The 20,519-nt window shown below is 26.2% G+C and overlaps 2 protein-coding genes across 3 annotated transcripts in view; one reads left to right on the top strand and one right to left on the bottom strand.

Moving 5' to 3' along the window:
- The window catches only part of LOC149891755 (uncharacterized), a 37,802-nt gene that overhangs the window by 11,795 nt on the left and 5,488 nt on the right, over positions 1-20,519 (bottom strand). For both annotated transcript variants that reach the window (XM_090077661.1, XM_090077662.1), the window contains one exon: positions 6,943-6,989. The gene's annotated coding sequence lies outside the window, so the exon portion shown is untranslated. The remainder of the gene's footprint in view (positions 1-6,942; positions 6,990-20,519) is intronic.
- On the top strand, positions 1,665-19,709 carry LOC145186386 (coronin-7-like). The gene is made up of 29 exons (XM_090077659.1): positions 1,665-2,005; positions 2,216-2,315; positions 6,883-6,963; positions 7,437-7,507; positions 7,750-7,830; positions 7,928-7,969; positions 8,066-8,132; positions 8,413-8,489; positions 8,725-8,772; positions 9,296-9,382; positions 9,498-9,580; positions 9,919-9,973; positions 10,184-10,241; positions 10,558-10,703; positions 10,805-10,903; positions 10,993-11,134; positions 14,395-14,666; positions 15,658-15,766; positions 16,433-16,519; positions 16,598-16,740; positions 17,050-17,154; positions 17,546-17,634; positions 17,730-17,865; positions 17,996-18,085; positions 18,423-18,539; positions 18,640-18,775; positions 18,859-18,950; positions 19,043-19,126; positions 19,346-19,709. The coding sequence occupies exons 1-29, from the start codon at positions 1,946-1,948 to the stop codon at positions 19,352-19,354; spliced, it is 2,766 nt and encodes a 921-aa protein (XP_089933785.1). The 5' UTR covers positions 1,665-1,945; the 3' UTR covers positions 19,355-19,709.

Here is a 20,519-nt window from a genome sequence, read left to right as displayed (position 1 = left end):
TGAAAAAAAAAAATGTCATGAAAATTTTATAAATTTGTAGAATTAGAAAATTACGGGGAAAAAAAATTTGGAAAAAATAATTGAAACTCTCTTTGAGAGCTTTTGCTCAAAAATAAAAAAAGAATGCCTCCCAATGCCTTAATCAAAATTTCAAAGCACATTCTGTTGTGGATTTGAGGGTTGCGCAAATTAAAGAGTATTGTTAGCCAGGGTAACTTTGGTCAGTTTTGGCAGTTTTTCTTAAACATCTCTGAATCTTATTTTTTACAGTTTTCTCTTGTGGTAATAACATTGTAGGTCTTGGCTATAGGCCTCTATATTTATTTTTTTAATTTTTTTATTACAAATATTTATTTTTAAACACAGAAAAGTGACCAATGTTACCCCAGGTTTTTATCATGTTTGATCAATAATACCCCTGCTATGGGGTAACATTGGTCACTTTTTGGAGTTTTAAAAAATCATCAGTTCTTAAACACTTAGAGAAACAAGAAAAAAACATTTAAATGGATAAAAAACTTTGCAACTAGCTCCTTGTCATTTTGCAAAAGTCATTAAAAGTCATTTTCTAGTAGGTCATTATCGTCATCTGAGGATGATGAGACTTGTTCAACTCTTGCCCTTTTCTTGTTATTCTTGGTATTACTGTTATTCTTTGATGTGGTAGGAGTTGTGTTACTCACCAGATCTTGCGGTGTTATTGCTTTGCAAGGTGTGATCTTTTTTCCTCTGGTGCGTTTTGTTTTCCCATCCTGTCCACAATGTTTCACTAATAGACCTGCTATATCTTCATTGAATACTTCCTTAACAGTATTACCGGTACCTCCTCTAATGTCTTTGTTAACCTGAGGCAAACGCTTCATGACCATTTCGTTATCGAAGGGAAATATTCCACTAGCCTTGAAGTCAGATCTCAAATTATCGCTTTTCAATTGACGTTCCAGTAGAGCAAGAAGACCGAGGAACTGATTTTTTGGTATTGATTCTTTGATGCGCGTTTCTATCTTTAGCGGACGGAAAACAGCAACGTCCAGCGGTTGAAGCAAATGGGAAGCGTATATTCCGAACTGTCGACTAGCCTTTCTCACGCTCATTCTTCCAGTTAAACATTCTTTCATAGCATTGGAAAACGTTTCTTGACTGTATGAAGTTGCATATGCTCTTGAACCACGCTTTCGCTTATATTTCCTCGGCATTTTTACCGGCTAAGAATTCAAATGGTTCAATAAATGTATCAGAAATGTCAAAAAATGCCAAAATAAACTCAATGTAGTTTACGAAGTAACTGTGCTATATTCACAAAAACTGTTGATATACCAAAACTGTTGATATAATAGTCGATATATATTGTTGGTATCTCTAACAAAATTAAAATATGTTAACTTTTAGGAATTTAAAAAAAAATCAACAATTGACCAAAGTTACCCCGTAGACCAAAGTTGCCCCGGTTGACGGTACCATTTGGAATACTTTTTTAACGGGCAAACTTTTTTAACGCCGTAAGGCGTTAAAAAAGTTGTAATTATTTCGCGCATGCGCAGATTTCACATTTAATAAACTTTTTTAACGACTAACTTTTTTAACGCAACATCGGTCTTATTATCCGAACTGTTTCGGACCGTATGGATTGCCAAAGTAATCAGAGAATAGCTTTTAGAAAATTTGTTATCTATTGCTCACTCCATTTATAAATATATAATGCCAAATAACTTATTTGGATATAAAGTTTTACAAATAACTTGTTTCGACGTAGCTTTTTTTAAACAAATAGCAGTTTACTTTGCATAGAAATTTTTTTTTCCATATCACGCTTAAAGTTTATGTTTTTTGTTTTTGCTAACATCTCAAGTGAGTAAAAAAAAAAAACGATTCTAAAACCTGTATTTACTATAAGCACTTTTTTACTCACTTTTTTTGAGTCACTCAGGTAAATAAAGAAAAAGCCATGCATCGATTTAAAGTATCTAAATACAAAAATGTTGCTCCTAAAATCCCCAAGAAAGAGGTAAATGTTTATATACATATGTATGTATGTATGTGTACACACATGTATTTATATGTATGTATTTGTATGTATGTATGTATGTATGTATGTATGTATGTATGTATGTATGTATGTATGTATGTATGTATGTATGTATGTATGTATGTATGTATGTATGTATGTTATATGCATATAAAAATAGTAGAAATATGTTTTAAATATATACCTTAGGAATGTATCAGTGAAATACCCTGTACAAAGGTTATGTCATCCTGTGGAGATTATGTTAAGTGTAGTGCAACACATGTTGCCTTCAATGTTGATTCAGGAGGTATACATTATAAATAATTTCTTTGTAAATAGATATTTTTTATTTCACCATGATGAGGTATAGATTTGAGTAACAAAAATGTAATTCCCTTTCTATATCTGATCCAGGCAATTAACTAGTGGCTAATTAGCATTTTTCATACAAGAACAAAATAAAAATAAACTATTTAAACCAATTCAGACAAAATCCAAGAGACAAAAAAAACCTGAGACAAAAAAAACCTGAGACAAAAATCTGCAAGTTTAAAACCCTTAAAGACAAAAATCCATATCACATCTATTGTGATAAGATTGAGAGACTTATATTTTTACCTTTTAATTTACTATCAGTCTTTTTCATTATAAGAACTCATTCACAAGAAATTTGCTACTAAAAATTTTAGATAATAAGAAACTTTTAGTTATCTTTTTTATAATAACCACAAGTTAAACTTAGGATTTTGTCTTATAGGATTTTGTTTTTTGGGTTTTTATAAGACACTAGAGTTTTTGTTTAATCAATGTCTTTGAGTTTTTTCCAAAACAAAATATCTAATTTGGTACAAATCCTTTATAAAAAAGCTGGATTGATTTATTGTTATTTAAAAAGTATTTTTCTTTTTCATAGGTATATTGTCTTATACAATAGCTTAGTTAACAATAAGATTGCATTATTTTCAAATTTTTTAAAAATTAATTTGAAATAGAAACATTATTTTAAAACTTTAGTTATATTTAAAATATAAGTAGATAATATGTTCTTTAACATGCCAAAGTATCATTTAAGGGGGAGAAATATGGCTAGTGGGTGAAATGAAGTGACCATATAAGTAACCAACCAAATCGAATAATGTAATTAATGCAAAGAGAGCAAAAGTAAAAAAAGAGAGAGTTAATAGCCATTTGGATAAGTCCAGAAGAAAGAAAAAAGAAAGTGCTAATAGTTCCACAGAAGTGTTTAGCAATATATCAGTTTTAGAGTCAAGGCTACCTACATCTGCAACATCAAAAAGTCTAATCGGTTAGAAGATGAAGAGTAAGATCATTTTAGTGATGCTTCTTATTCTTCAATTTTTCATTCAGCTCCAATGAAGGTGCAACTGCAAAAATCCATTTCTAAATTTGTTGCTGCAAAAACAAGTAATCAGAAGGATGAACTGGATTTGCAAGTTGAAAGGTTTTTCTTTTCAGCAAATATACCATTCAATATAGTAGAAAATCTTGAATTTACCGAGCTAGTTAAAAAACTTAAATCTGGATACAAGCTGCTAAATAGAAAACAGTTATCTTTAGAACTCTTAGTAAGGGTTAATGAAGAAGTAATCAAATCAATGAAAAATGATCTTGGTGATGATTTTTTATTTGCAATAATAATTTTAAAAATTTAAATTGACAATCTGTCAATACAGAGAGAAGCAATAAATTTACAAGTACAACTGAAAATTATTGGTGCTGCATTAGATAAGATAATTTAGTTTATTTAGTTAATTGCTGGATGTATTAAATTTGATGATAAAAAATACATATTTTTGGCACCATAACATCATCAACTTTATTTACATAGTTGTAAAATAAATTTTGTTGTTTTGGCTGTAGTTGCAGGCAGATGATACAATAATGTCTGAAGCAGGTGAGGTATGGTAAAGCCTCATACATGATGAAAAATTAGCTCTGTACAAAGATTATCTTTTAAACAGGTTATTTTCTGGTCAATTTAACAAATCCAATATATGAAGGTAACATGTTATAAAATTGTACAAAAAATTAAAATATTGTATGCGATCAAATTTAAACAAATAACAGAGTTTCCTGTAAATAAAATTTACATTTAGGTTTACAACTCTTATACTCTTACTTATATAATGATACATTATACTTAAATGATAATATATTCAATATTTACTTTGGAATAAAATTGAGTAGAAGTCAAGAAGAAGGAGCCAAAGAATGGTTGATTGAAGCCTGAAATACTGGGTTAAACGCATAGTAGCTTGGCTACTATGCATTTGAATTAAAAAATGCTAATTGTTTTCCCACATATTTATTCAATGATAGTGTAAAAAGTACAACATCAACAAAAAGTTGGCGGAGAATTATAGAAATGATGAAATCTAAGTCACATTATATAATGTGGCACTATATAGTGCCATTCACCAATACATAATCCTTAAATTTTTTTCTAATTGGAAAAAGAAAAAAAAAAATCATTTTTCTAAAGTATGGCAATATCTCCCAGACTTAACTTAGTGATAAATACAAAACTACATGTAATTTGCTCATCTTTCAAAATGCTATCTCATAGAAGTACTTTAGAATAAATGTTTAAATGAATGACTTTTTATTTGCTTTTTACTAGCTAGTAATTGATTGCTAACATGTTTTAGGTGTAATGCCACAATTATTTATAACATATATTTTGGATTATATATTATTGGATTAATTTTGAGAAGAAATATTTTCTTCTCAAAATTAATTCAGGAAAATACCAATACCAAGAGATTATTTTTCCTAATATCATATTGGGTCACTTTGGTATTTGTTTATATAAATAATAGAACTTGGTAGTCCAGCATACTTTCATTTTGGTTTCTAGTTCAAACATTAAAAGTTGTATTTTTTTAGTACTCATCCAGATCAATATTTTCTAGTCTTCATTTTTTAAAAATATTATCTGAAAATACATATACTTTTGTTGCTTTTATTCATATTAGAATTAATTTTCATATTCATAATATTGAAAAAAATCTTTTAAGAAATAATACAAATCATAGTAGGATTATTTTTTTTTAATTCTAATCATGATTTATGACTTCTCATTTTCTAAATAAACATTAATGTAGGGGAGAGGGGGGCAGGTTTGAACACTTTTTAAACTTTTTTTTATAAATCAATATTTAAATTAGTCAAACCAATTTTTTTCTTCTGAATAGTCAATACAATGATTAAGGAATAAAACTGCAGTGTTTTAACAAATTTTGAGCTAAAAAATAAGTCAGAATCCTTATTTTTTCAACATGCTTGAAAATGTTCAAAACTGCCCCAACCTGAGGCAGCTTTGAACACACCTGGGGCAGCTTTGAACTATCTCTGGCAAATGGCAATTTTTTTTTTTTAAATAAAGCATTGATTTATTTTTAAATTTCATTAAGTTTAAGTTTCTAATAGTAAAAATCAGTTATCTTTTCTAAATTATCTAATCTTATAATCACTCTAAAGAGTTTATCTAACAAAAGTTATATAAAGCTATTTTAGCTTTAAATAGAAGCAATTTAAAAAAAAAAAAAAAAACTTATAAAACCAACTAAACCTTCAAAAAAAACACAATTATAACGTAGATAGAAATGGGTTAAGTTTAAGTTGAGTATGTCAAACCATAATTCATTTTAGAGCTTTTTATTAGGTAGTCTCTTAACATTATTTCCTCATCTTTTTTAAATACTTGTGCGACAGTATATTTAGTCGTCAAACCAAGATTGGTCTTAGATAATAAATTTTTATACTTCTTTATTCTGTAATGTAAAGTATTACGCTTTATATTATAAGTTATAGCAGCTTCGTTTGGCCTCATTAATCCATTTACAACTTGGAGAAGAGCATTCTCAAGTTGTAAATGGATTAATGTCACTCTTTTTTTTTATAATTTCAGTCACTCTCTTTTTTTTATAATTTCGAACCATTTTTATCTTTAAATAATCAAAATCCAGGCCGTAATAATCGAGCAACAAAGTACGAGAAGTTTACACAACGATTCAAAGGTGCCCCATTCATTTTATTCAAAACTGCCCCAATAGCGATTTAAATAATAAACGATGATTTTTCCAAACAAAATTATCTCAACGATTGATATTTTCTGCTTAATTGTAAATCTTATGAGTTATTCTATCTTATAAATAATATTAAACATCTCACTAGTTAGAAACGTGGTAAAAAAATTCTTACAACTTTATATTGAAATGTTTACAATTTGTCCTCAAAAACAAAACCAATCATATATTTTGTCCAATTTATGCCAAATGCCAAGAAGGATAGGTGACAGATGCGAAGGTAAATATTATCTTCACAAAATATTTAGTTTTATTAAGTTTAAATATAAAAGCGCTTCAAAAATGCATTTTTTCAAAGCTGCCCCCGTTCAAAGCTGCCGCTCTCTCCCCTATAATATTTGGTCCTTATTAAAAAAAAATTTAATCGTTCAAACATATTTATTTTAATTAATTTGTCATGACAACTATTTTCTGTGTAATCCAAAGCCAAAAACATTTTGTTTGCTTTTCCCAAAAAAACTGATAAGTTTAAATGTTAATCTTGTAGGAAAATTTCCCAAAATGAGATCAGTGGTAATTAACACTTGATGGTAACTTCCAGTATATATTATAATAAGAGTTCACTAATTAAGTACTCTCTGTGTTATATTTGTATATTTCAAGGTTGCTTTTGCATTATGGATATTTAGATATTTATCATGTATTACAAAGTTATATTATTCATAATTAATAGTTAATTCCATATTTTAGTAAAGTTTTTATTACATCTTACAAGACCTTGTATTTGGTTATAATATTTGTTTTTAACAATATCAACTTTTTTAGGTGGAGGCTGTGTTTCTGTTTTACCTCTGGAAACTACTGGTCGAAGAAATAAAAGTGTACCTTTGATTTATGCCCATACAGGTTTGTATATGTTGCTGTTCTTCTCTCTAAAAATAAAACAAATAAATATAAAAAAATAATAATAATAAAAATAAAAACATCAGTTAATAAAATATAATTTAGAGAAATATTGGTTGTATTGCTATTGTATTTTTTTAAATAAAGTATTATCTGGAAATAAAAATATTGATACAAAAACCTCATGTTGATGCAATAAAAATTCAGGCTAAAGCATTTACTCTTATCAGTTATATGGAAATTGTATTTTATGAAAAAATAGTCTTTAGTATTTTATTTAAAAAGCTGACTTCAAAATTGTGTCAGAGTAGTCTAATTGTGCAATTTAAAAATGACTATCATTAGAAAATAATAGCAAAATCAATTCTAAGTCTAAATGCAAATCTAAAACTCAACTTCGATTTCATTTTTACTTTTGCGGAGTATACAACTTTTGTTTCTCTTTATTTTTGTAATTAAGTTCTGTTTATCTTTAGAATTTGTAAATGACATGTGCTTTAGCCCTTTTAAAGATAACCTCCTAACAACATGTTCACATGATGGAACAGTAAGTTAATTTGTATCTTGAATTTGATAAAAACCATAAATCTGATTTGCTGAAAATTATTGAATGTTGATGAGATATTTTTACTAAGAAAAAAAAAAAAATTTAAAAGCACATGGTAGGCAATAACGTAACAAGTGCTCAAAAAAATTCAAGAAATAATTACAAAAATATTTAAAATATTTTTTGTTTGTTCTACATTGCTTTATTAGTAATTTTTACTATTTTATTTTAAAACTTTTCAGGTCAAACTTTGGGACATTCCAGATGCTTTGAATGAAACTCTTGACACTGGATTGCTTGTTGTACACCCTGATAAAAATACTGTACAACTATTTTGTATTAATTCCTTTTTTTTTATGATCTACAAATAATGTAAATTGCTATTTCTTGTATTGCTTCAACAATTTAATTATTTTATAGAAAAAAATGGACATGGTAAAGTTTAATCCTGCAGCTGATGAGGTAATGCAAAGTATATATACATAAATTTACTCAAGTATATTTTCTCGTAATTGATAAGAAATTTTGTTTGTTTAATTCAGTATTTTTATGCTTAAGGTCCTCGCATGTGCAGCTCCGAATTCAATCCATATAATTGATTTATCATCTGGGGATGTAAAATACAGTAAGTAACTAGCAATCCATGTAATTGATTTATCATCTGGAGATCTAAAATACAGTAAGTAACTAGCAATCCATGTAATTGATTTATCATCTGGAGATCTAAAATACAGTAAGTAACTAGCAATCCATGTAATTGATTTATCATCTGGGGATGTAAAATACAGTAACTAGCAAAGGTTTTGTAAAGGTTTTGTAAAGGTTTTGAATTTTTATAATAAAGACTGTAAATAAGCATTGATGTTTTTATTCATATCAATGAAATCTTCATACAATTTTATTAGCAATACCTGGTGTTGGCACCTATCCACAGAGTATGGATTGGAAATTAGATGGTTCACTAATGGTTACTAGTTCTAAAGTAAATATACTTCATCTTTTTTATACTAAATTATTTACAAATATATGTATTAGTACCATTCTAAAACACATAGTGACACCATTTTCTCATTGATAATAAAGATAAATAACAAAATCAATTTTTTATAGTTACATAAAAAAGCTGTTCCTTTGTTCTTGTTAGACACTTTTTTGTTATCATATTTAAGTTATATGTTATGATTATGTAAGTTATATGTTAAGATTATTATCTTTAGGATACAAGCTATAATATTATTGATTCAAGAGCTCAGAGTGTAACAAATGTGAGGTTTATTTTTAGAAGCATTATCTAAATTGTCTTTTTTCTTTTTACTATATATGTTATTGTTATTATTATTATTATTATTATTATTATTATTATTATTATTATTATTATTATTATTATTATTATTATTATTATTATTATTATCATTATTATTATTATTATTATTATTATTATTATTATTATTATTATTATTATTATTATTATTATTATTATTATTATTATTATTATTATTATTATTATTATTATTATTATTATTATTATTATTATTAATATTATTATTGTTATTAACATTACTATTATTATTATTGTTATTAATATTACTATTATTATTATTATCATTATTATTATTATTACTATTATTATTGTTGTTATCATTATTATTATTTTTATTGTTACTATTATTGTTATTGTTATATTAACAATTTATCATTTATGTAAGTTTAAAGATAATGATTCAAAGTTCTTAACTTTTAATGATGGAAAAAAATGTGTGCTTGTTATTAAAAAACCCTATTATATAGTCTTTCAATGGTTTTGGAGGAAATAAAGATTCAAGGTTGTTGTGGCTTGGAAATACAGACTATATTTTTGGAACAGGTTTTACAAAGGTAATGTTTACAGAGAAAATTTTGTACAAAGCTTTGATGGTGTATTATTGTAATTTTCTGTTAAATATTTTTAAAATTCTTTTACAAATTGCTTAACATAAGCAGCTATTTAAAGTCTAATAGGAGAATGCTTGGTTTGTGGGATGCCAGGAACACAAGTTCAATGGTTTTTCAGCTAGATGTAGATCAAGGGTCTGGGTATGAATACTACTATTATCTATATTAAAAACTTTTATTATTAAATAATTGTTTTTGCAATGATTGTTATTCCATGAAATAGTTTAAATAATTGTTTTTGCAATGATTGTTATTACTGAAATAGTTTAAATAAACATGTAAAATAATCATTTTTATTTAAAATATTTCAGTAAATTATATTTATTGGTTAAAATATTATGTTTTAGGCTTTTTTTCTCTTTTTTTTTTCTTTTTTTTTTTGTCATGTTAAGTTTATTTATAATTTTTTTCTTGTCATGATAAAGTTAATATATTCAAAATTTTTTCCATGCCTTGATGGGAACTCTCATATGGTTTAGAACCTTAATGCCGCTTCATGATATTGATACCAACATGATTATGATTGCAGGAAAGGTTAGTATTTAATTTTATGAAGTGTTTTAAAATTCTACTTTATTAGACTTTTTCACTAAAATCTTTATGTTCTGATACCATTCTTAAAAATCCTTCTTTTATATAGACTATTACTTAACAAAAAAAATGTTTATAGTATGGTTGCACTATTTTTCTGTGTAAAGATTCTTTTAAAAAAAGAGTTTTAAACAGTATGCTATTGTTTTTAAGGGTGATTTGTTTATTTCATTGTATGAATTTAACATGGAAAGCATGCAAGTTTCTTTATGTAAGTTTGATTTAGTGAAAATAAAAACTTAATAAAAGCACATAAGATATATGATAAATACTAATTATTTATTAAAATTAATTTTATTTTTATAATAAAGAGATGCTCTATAGGTTGTTAGAGTTTTTATTAGGTTTTATAGAAAAAAAAAGAGGAAAGAATAAGTTTTAAAACAAGTTAGAAAGGTTAAAACAATTTTTTATAGAATTTCTAAAGTGATTAAATTCATAACTAAAAAAACAAAATGTTGATCTTGAAATCTTGATCTCTCTTTTTTTTAAAATTTATTTTGGATTAATTTGTTTACATTTTGCAGCATCAGTTCAGAGTCTTGATAATCAGACTTATGGAATCGGGATGGTACCAAAACGTATATTAAATGTCATGCAGGGTGAAGCTAATAGACTATTTCAATTGTCTAAGAATTTGTTAACTCCACTACCTTACATAATTCCAAGAAAAGTAATTTTTTTAAAAAAATTGTTTCATTAATTTGATTGTTTGAAATAGTGTATATAATCAAAGTCATTATTGTTATATAACTATTTAGTTTTTGAATTTAGTCTTATAGAGAGTTCCATGCTGATTTGTTTCCTGACACAGTTTACAGTGGTGTGCCTGCAATGAATGCCAGTGATTGGTTTAATGGAAAGATAGCAGTTGTGAGTTATTTTAGGGATGTTTAAACTTTAAAAATGGTTCCTTTAAATGTTAAAAATATTTAATAATTAATATTTCTTTTTTACATTAGCCACCTAAAATGAGTTTGGATCCTCAGAATACCAAGCAAAAATGTCACTCTGTAGGTTTAAAGTTAAAAAAAGAAACTATGGTTGATGATGCTGACATAAAGTCTGAAAAGATTGAACAACCAAAATGTGATGAAATAACTAGTATGAAACTTATTGTTGTTGAAAGTTGCAGTTTTTTTTTATCTGGATAAAAGTGATAAATTGTTTTTGATAAAAATTTTTATGAATTTTTTTTTTGCTTAGATTTATTTTAGAGCTGGTTAATTTGAGTTTTAGACATAACAAGCTTGTTTTTATGATATTTAAATGTTTATTTCTAAAAGCATTAATTCATTTCCAGACAAATTGAAAAATAGATATTACTAGTTATGCTAAATTTTGAGAAATATCAATTTGAAAAATCCGCATAACTGAACAAAAAAAACTGAAAAATCCGCATAAAAAAACAAATAATCAGTTTTGATTAACTGTTAAAGTTAATGACAACACTTGTATTTTATAAAAATCAAGAAAGTAATTTTTTGTTTAGGGTAAGTTTTTAAATAGATGTTTTGATTGGTGTTTCTTATCATTTTGTTTGATTTGTGTTTTTGTTGCTTTTTTTCATCAAATTTTGGACATCTCTTATGTAGACCAAAATATAGCAGTAATAATCATTTTCCATATTTTTCATATAAAAACCTTAGATTTTACAGTATTTTAGAAAATTTATTTTTTATTTTAAAAAAGTCATATTTTCTCTAACACTGAAAAATGGTGCTAAACTTATAAATGTCTCATTTTACCCAACTTTACCCTAAACATTTTAAAATAGATAAAATACTTTTGAAAAGTATTTCCAATACAATAAAAAATTTGTTTGCCAAAAAAGTATTTTAAAATATGTACAAAATGAATTTTTCAAAATTTATTTTAAATAGAAATACAAAATAATTTGAAATGTATTTCAAAATACTTTAAAAATACTTTTGCTCAAACAGTGGTTTATGTCCTTCAATAAGTGCACATCCCTGCTGTGAAAAAAATTTATTAATTCAGTATACCATATGTACAGTACTACAAGAGAATTACTCATACATATATATGTTTGATTGTTTGATTCTGATGAGAAAACTGGTTTTTCATCTTGATTTTCATTTTCATATGACCACTAAAAACAGTCATCCTTTTGGGGGATCTCAATGTAATCAGTGTTCTTGTTATTGAAGCTGTTGAGGTCATTTGTAGCTTGTAAGAGTGCTTGCTTTAACATTTCACGCCTGTCTTGGAAAATGGGTTTCAGCTTGAACATTGGTTTTAAGACTTTGAGCTGAGTCAAAGAGTGCATCTTTAACCTGAGGCTGAATCTCCTAGAAATGACCTCCTAGAAAGTTTATTCAAATAGTTCAGATCAAATTCAAGTAAACATTTAAGGCTGTCATACATGGAATTCCAGTGAGTAATGCAAGGGGTGACCAGACTTTTTTTGCAAATGTTCAGGATGATTTCAGCTGACTTGAGGTAGTGCAAGTGTTCCAAATTGTAGTGACTTTGGAAAATGATGAAGACATGATCTTTTGACATGATCAAACTCTCTGAAGGCTTTTGCAAAGTTGGTTGCATTATCAGTGACAGTTCTGGTGATTTTTTGGTGGTTTAGTCCAAGTCCTTCAAGGGTTCCTTGTAATTTCTCAGCAATTGCATCAAAAGAATAGATTCCAAAAAATTTTTCACAAAAGATGGCAAATGACTTCCTATCCAAATTCTTATGATCGATGAGGTGAGCTGTCATGCCAAGAAAACTTCTGATTTGAATAACTCTTGCTGCTGCCAGCCTTGACATATTAAAGCATGGGTGATTGAGTTAAATTCTTGGCTTTGTTTCCTTCTTCAACTTATGATTTTTTGTCATTTTGGTAATCTTGTAGTGCTGATGGATGCTTTTGTTTTAAATGTAAGAGAAAGTTTGAAGTTGCATTTCATGAGGTACTCAGAGGTGTTTTTCCACATGGACAGGGAGTGCATCTTGCTTTTACTTTGCCATCCAAATCTTCATTTATCATTTTAAACAGTTTTCTATCAAGCAAAATGGGTATTTCTGCCATATTACATTGAATTTTGAATTTTTTTTCAAAGCAGATGTACAATGAAAGAAAAGTAAACATCAAATATTGAAAAACAGATTAACAAATTAACAGGTTTTCAGCAACAAAAAGTATTGTGTTTTAGGCTAAGCTAGAATGTTTTGGTAAATATGAGACTTTATATAATAATACAAAATGGTTCATGCTGAACTTTATGAGCTGTAGTGTAATGAATAGCCTAGCTGCCTAGAGTACTACAAAGAACTAGGCAATATCAGTTCAGTACAAAGAACTAGGCAATATCAGTTCAGTACAAAGAACTAGGCAATATCAGTTCAGTACAAAGAACTAGGCAATATCAGTTCAGTACAAAGAACTAGGCAATATCAGTTCAGTACAAAGAACTAGGCAATATCAGTTCAGTACAAAGAACTAGGCAATATCAGTTCAGTACAAAGAACTAGGCAATATCAGTTCAGTACAAAGAACTAGGCAATATCAGTTCAGTACAAAGAACTAGGCAATATCAGTTCAGTACAAAGAACTAGGCAATATCAGTTCAGTAAATAAAAAAAATTTTTTTTCTTGACACAAACATATTAGGCACCAAAAAAAACCTTTTTTCAGCTGAAAGGACAAATGTATTTTGTATTTTGAATGCATTTAAAATTCGTATTTGCATTTTAAAATACAAATATGTCCCCATGTCTGGATGTTGTGTATCTAATATTATTAGTCGAAATTTACCAACTTTATGGTTTTCATTTTCATTTGAAATTATTTATATTTTCAAATGAAAATGAAAACCATAGAGTTAAAGTATTCACTTTTTATGAGTTATTTGAGATTTGAGATAAATGCTAAATCGCTGATAAAACTCTGTGAAGTAGTACCTTAAATTTAATAGTAGTATAAGTGGTATAATTATAATTAACATTAGAGATTAGAAAAATAATCTGAATACTCAAGAATAATTCTCTGAAATCAGACATCATTATCTGATATGTTTTTAGTTTTTCCAATTGATGATGTTTAAATTCTTAACAAATGAAAAAACTCATTTGGCAAAACATTAACACAGTAAATGGCTTATAAATGTTGATAAATTAATAACATTTTTTCTAGAACCTAGTTCATGTAAGCTAATAGTAATAGAACTGAATGTTAATATGTTAAAATGAAATATTAATATTGAAAAAAAGTTTTTGAGGTGCTGAATTGTATTCTTACCTGTTTTTCTTCTTAGTTTTTAAAATTCTAAACTGAGTATAATAAATCGAATAGATGTTTTTCCTATAACAACATTTTAACTTACTGTTTCTTCTATTAAACTTGCAGATAACTCTGTTCCTGTTTTGACATCAAACAAAGATGAAGAAAAAGAAATCTCTTTAAGCATAGAATCAGTGAGTCGACCAGCAACATTTAATACTGGACATCATTCCAAATTTAAGCATCTTGTTGGAGAGAAACTTCACAAAAGCAACAACATTGAAAATGTAAAAAACCTTGCTGAATCTCTACCATCAGAGAGTGATGGTTTTAAAGTATACAAAGATTTTGCAGCTGTTCCACTAGGGGGTAGTGGTGGACAATTAGCTATTTTTCAGGTGTTTTTTTCAAAATTTTAATAGTCTTAGTTAAAAGTGTTTAAAATTATTGTTTAACTTTGTACATAAATAACTATAAATTTAATTATATGTTGTTTTTCATAATTTTTTTTGTTATTGTTGTCAATTTAATTTTTTAATCTAAAAAAAAAATTAAAAAATCATGTTTTAAAATTAAAAATAAATAAAAAAATAAAATAAAGAATAAAAGCACAAGTTTAAGTTGTAACTAAATTAATGTTGAGCCATAACTCACTTTTGGAAACATAGTTAAACAAAGTTAAACTCACACTTGTTAAGGTGCATATTACTTATTTTTATTTTACATGTTACATATTTTACATAATTTTATTAGCTGTTTTTTTTTTTTGAAAGTGAAAATTTTTTAGATTTTTTTATTGACTGTAGTTACATTTATAATTTGAGGTTAGTTGTTATAAACAACAGCTTATGGTTATTATTATGATTTAGTATATGATAATTTTGAGCACATAAATTTACACCTTTAGTTCAATAACTGAAAGCATTTTGTCAAAAAAAAATGCTCTCAAATATCCTAATTTGAATAGTTAGGTTACTTTCAAAATAAATGACTCACAAATCCCCCAAAATTACTTACTGGGTATTATCTAGAAAATGATAGCAGATTCTTTGTTTATAGCTACAATCTGTTTTTGTTAAATTTAATACAAATGAAGTATTTTGTTTGTTTAAGGAACTAGTATGATAGAAGTTACAAAATCATCTTTCATAATACAATAGCTGATTTAATATTTTCTTCACAGTATTCTTTAGTTGTATGGCATAATCAGAGATAAATTCTCATAAGTAGTTGTGAATCAAATTTGGTATTTGTAGTTATGATTGAGATTCTTTTTTGAAAACAGTTCAGTGAAACTCTGTAACTACTATTAAATATAAGAACCAAATATAACTCTAGATACCAACAGTTTTATATAATCTAAAGTTAAGTCAAATATTTTTGATTTAGCTTTCAAAACCTGGTCGTCTACCTGAATCAGATATTCCTGTTTTGCAAAATAGTAACAATATCCTTGATTTTGACATTGATCCTTTTGATAACAGAAATATTGCTGTAGGTGAGTCACAATGTTCTCATTTTTTAAAGTAGAATTTAAATACAAAAATTGCTATAAGGTGTTTTTGTAGTTTTGAATTTCTACTTACTAATTATCCATTAAAGTATGTTACTTTATTTCACTCTGTCATTTGTTATGTTAAAATTTGGTTTTACTACCTACTCCACTACTTAGTGTTTGTGAATGCACTTGCATTAATCCATCCTTTCAATATGCATACTTTTGTTATATCCTATCACATAACTTCTGTGTTACACATTGCTGCAAAAAGTTCACACTCAATATGGTTGTTGTGTGAATATCTAGGACATTAAGTTTATTTACTTACATCAACTTCTTTTTATACAAAAGTTCTTAAAAAATCTTATGCAAAAAGAGTAATAAGTACTATATATTAAGTATAAAAAGTTATTTTTTAAAAAATAACTTTTTATACTTAATATAAAGTACTTATTACTCTTTGGATTGAAATCACCTAACTCTAGCTAAATAAAAGCTTTTATCTTTTTTTTGTTTCATATTCTTTTAAAATTTAATTGTAAATGTAAAAATACAGACCATGCAGATGCAGACCATACTTGATACATACTTTTTCTTTATGCTATATCTACAGTTTAGAATTTGAGATAATTATTTTACATTATTTTATTTAATATGCTTTCTTAGGTTGTGATGATTGGAAAATCAGAATTTGGAGAGTACCTGATGAAGGACTAACAAAGACTCTTGAAGAACCAAACCACATATTAACAGGTTTAATTTGTTTTAAATTTATACACCTTTGCATATTCTTTTGAGTTGATTTTTTTATATTGTTTTACTATTTTTTAGGTCACAATCAGCGTGTAACTATTGTTAAATATCATCCAACAGCCAGCAATATACTTGCCTCAGCTTCATTAGATTTAAGTGTGAAAATATGGGAATTAGATACATATTCAGAAATAGGAGCTTTGGAAGGCCATACAGATCAGGTTTTAACTTATAAAGTAAATTTGAAATTTGGTAACAAATTGAAGAACTTGACTAGTGCAGAATCATACTTGATTGGGCTGAATTTATTTGTGTTTGTGATTTAAAATTTATTTTTAAATCTGCATAGGACTAACTGGTTATCATTAAAAGGGTGGACTTTTGTTTTGAAAATTGTATTATCACAAAAATTAGTAGAAATTACAAATATGTAATGTTTTAACTTTATGCTCACAGTGATACACAGTAGTTCATTTATATTTTTAATATTTTTTAAGTTTTAACTTTTAAAAGTTTAAGAATCGGTTTAGATTTTGTGTTTATCATGGCATCCTGATGGTAAATATTTGGCTACTATGTCTAAAGATAAGAAGATTAGAATCTATGATCCTGTTAACGATTTGGAGCCAATAAAGGTTTGTAATCAAACTTATTTAAGATTTTTAATAATCCAGCAAGATAATATGGGTTTTTTAAACTTTTTTAAACTTCTTTTTAATGCCTAATTTGTGCTGCAATACCAGTTTGCAGCAGAATCATAACATTAACTGCAAAGAAACACTATTTAAGTAAAACAACAATATGTTCAATAGTTCTTGTTTTATGAAATGACTCACTTTCAATAAATTTCTGTTTCTGTTTCTGCCAAGCAGTTTTGAGTTTAAGTAATACAGAGAGCAAAATTACTAAAATGATTGCTATTTCTTCACTATTGCTATATCATAATGATCATGATCATGATCATGATTATGATTTTTTTATAAGAAAAACAAACATTTGACAGCTTTATTTCTAAAATTATTCCAGGCAGTGGATGGCCCTGATACATTAAGAGGTGCAAGATTGTGTTGGTGTGGTCCTAAACTGGATTGGCTTGTGATTTCCATTGTCAATAGGTAACTCAAATTTGAATAGTTTAAATTATGATTAAAAATAAGTTATCAGTGATAAAAAATAATTTTTTAATACAAACCCTTTTTTAAATTTATAGCTCTGGTCGTCATCTGTTGTTATACGATAGTGAAGATGTAAAACAAATTAGTTCTATACAGCAAATAGATTCCTCTCCCTCAATATTAAGTTTACATTATGATGAAGACTCATCAACACTATTTGCAACAGGAAAGGTTGCATTTTAGTTTTAATTTTTTTTAGTTTATTACATTTTATTTGAAGCAATTTTTTTAATAAAAAGGGGGAAAAAAAAAAAAAAGTAAAAAGTAAAATTGTATGCTAATTTTTACATATTTTTTATAGGGTGACCGTATAGTATATACTTTTGAAATTCATGAAAATCCTCCACATATTTTTCCATTATCATTTTTTCGGTCAACAACACTTCATCAGGTGTGTATTTTAAAGAATGATTTGAAGTACTCTTCTGTGTATCAGTGTATTTGTGTGTAAGAAAGAATTACTAACAAAAGTATATTAAATTTGATGTATTAGTAAAAAGTCAACTATACATAATATTATACATTTAAATTATATATTGTAATAGCTTAAAACTATGTATTCAAATTTTGAACTTTTAATAGCTTTATTATATTTTACTATGAAGTAAAGTATAATAAAGCTATTAAAGTTCAAAATTTGAATCCAGACGTTAGTTTCTTTTTTACTCTGCTTTTTAAAATAGTGCTCTCAGAGAAAATGTTTAAAATTAATATATATATTTTTTTAGGGTATTTCATTTTTACAAAAGAATTTGCTTGATGTTCGCAAAGTAGAGTTTGCTAAAGCAGCTTGTCTTACAAAAAATAACATAGAAATCATTTCATTTACATTACCAAGAACAAAAGTACACTTTTTTAGCATTAAACCTTTTCTTTTAAAAAAATTTATATTTATTTGAACAAAGATATGTTTGAAAAGAGTATGTTTGCATTCTCTTTATATAGACAGAATTCTTCCAAGATGATATTTTTCAAGATACTAGAGTAAATTGGGAACCAGCACTATCAGGAGAGGAATGGCTGGATGGAAATTATTTACCACAGAAAAAAATTTCTTTACAACCTATTGGGATGATTAAATGTACCTCAGTTATTTTACAAGTTTAGTTACTTTTTTTGTGCAGGTGTTAATGATGGTTAAACTAATAAAAATTTTTTTTGTAGTAAGCGAAGCACCAAAAGAAGTGCCAAAACCTGCAAAATATTGCAGTCAATCTATTCTTGCTGAGAAAAGTGATGATGAGAAAAAAGCTGAGGTACTTTGTAAAAAAAGTTAAATAGATCAAAACATTTCTTATAAATTTTTTTTTTTAATTAAACATAAAAATTTACCAATCTTTTTTTGAAGCTTATAAATGCAATGATGGGGAAACTTGAAGTAGATCACAAACTTGAACAAGACAAATTTGAAGGTGTTGATGAAGAAGAATGGGTAAGTTATGGCATGGTATATTTCTTACTAGATTAGTTTTACTTTTAATATTTATTTGTGATCTTTTTATGTGATCATAAAATTTTATTGAATAAACACTTTAAGTAAAATAAATATTTGGAACATTTGAAGTTATCAAGTTTTTCTGTTTTCAAAGTTAAGGGAATAGTAAAAGACAAGGTATTACTGCTAACTTTAACTTTGCAATTGATTTTTTAGGATGATTAACAGCTTGATTTTACATGGTTATTTCTAAAATTATCAGCTAGTACACTACAAGTATTACTCTTTGAAAATGGAAGTCAACTGTCTTGTAAAAAAATATTGTTTTTATTAAAAGCTGATGTAGCTTTAATATTTAATTTTTTTAATGAGATTTTTGTATACTTTTAGATTTTTTAGGTTCATATGAATAATTGTTATCTTACAAATTTTATATTTATTGTTTTAGTCATTTGTTCTAATTCTGTTATTTACTTTATTGATAATAGAATGATAGATAATTAATAATGAGAAATGGAATGATAATAATAATGATAAATAAAATGATAGTAATGATAAATAGAATGATAATAGTGATAAATAGAATGATAATGATAAATAGAATGATAATGAGTAATAAAATGATAATGATAAATAGAATGATAATGATAAATAGAATGATAATGATAAATAGAATGATAATAATGATAATAATGATAAATAGAATGATAATAATGATAATAATGATAATAATGATAATAATGATAAATAGAATGATAATAATGATAAATAGAATGATAATGATAAATAAAATGATAATAATGAAGAAAATCTAAAAAAGTTTCACTGGTATAAGGAGTTAAGTTAATTAGAAAAATAAGTATAAAAGATAATTCTAATAAATAATTTTGATTTTATTTTATTCTTAATTTTTTTTTAAAATTATCCATGACTTATTTTTGTTAAATTTCTTGTTTGAAATGACTATTTTAATTTTATTCTATTGTATTGATTTTTATAATAGATGATTTCATTATAATTGTATTTGAATTGTATTTTTAACTGTTTTTATCTGAATTTGGAAAATAGTTTTTTAAAATAAAAAAAAAAGTTCTATTGCTTGATTGCCTACCTTTCTGTTAATCTACACAAAGATGCATGTTTTTGTGCTCAACATTTACTTTTCTATATTGTTTTGGGTTGGTTTTCAACTTTTAATTTTTCAGTTTTAGTGGAAAAACTAAAATGTAGAAAGTTTTCACATATTCAAAATGAGTTTCTGCATTTTTTTTGAGAATTTTCAACACTCCCATTCTGTAACACTTCACTTACAAGTAATTTGTTGATGCAATGAATGTTTGATGATTTTAAAGATAATTAAATAAGTGTTTAACTCTGATTTTTTACTTTA

Source organism: Hydra viridissima, unplaced genomic scaffold, assembly GCF_058129835.1.
Source record: "Hydra viridissima isolate aposymbiotic clone 2 unplaced genomic scaffold, HvirCarnegie_v1 scaffold_2, whole genome shotgun sequence".
In the NCBI taxonomy this organism is placed as follows: domain Eukaryota; kingdom Metazoa; phylum Cnidaria; class Hydrozoa; order Anthoathecata; family Hydridae; genus Hydra; species Hydra viridissima.
Note: the sequence above shows the minus strand (reverse complement) of the source record. Positions and strands in the feature narration are given on the sequence as shown.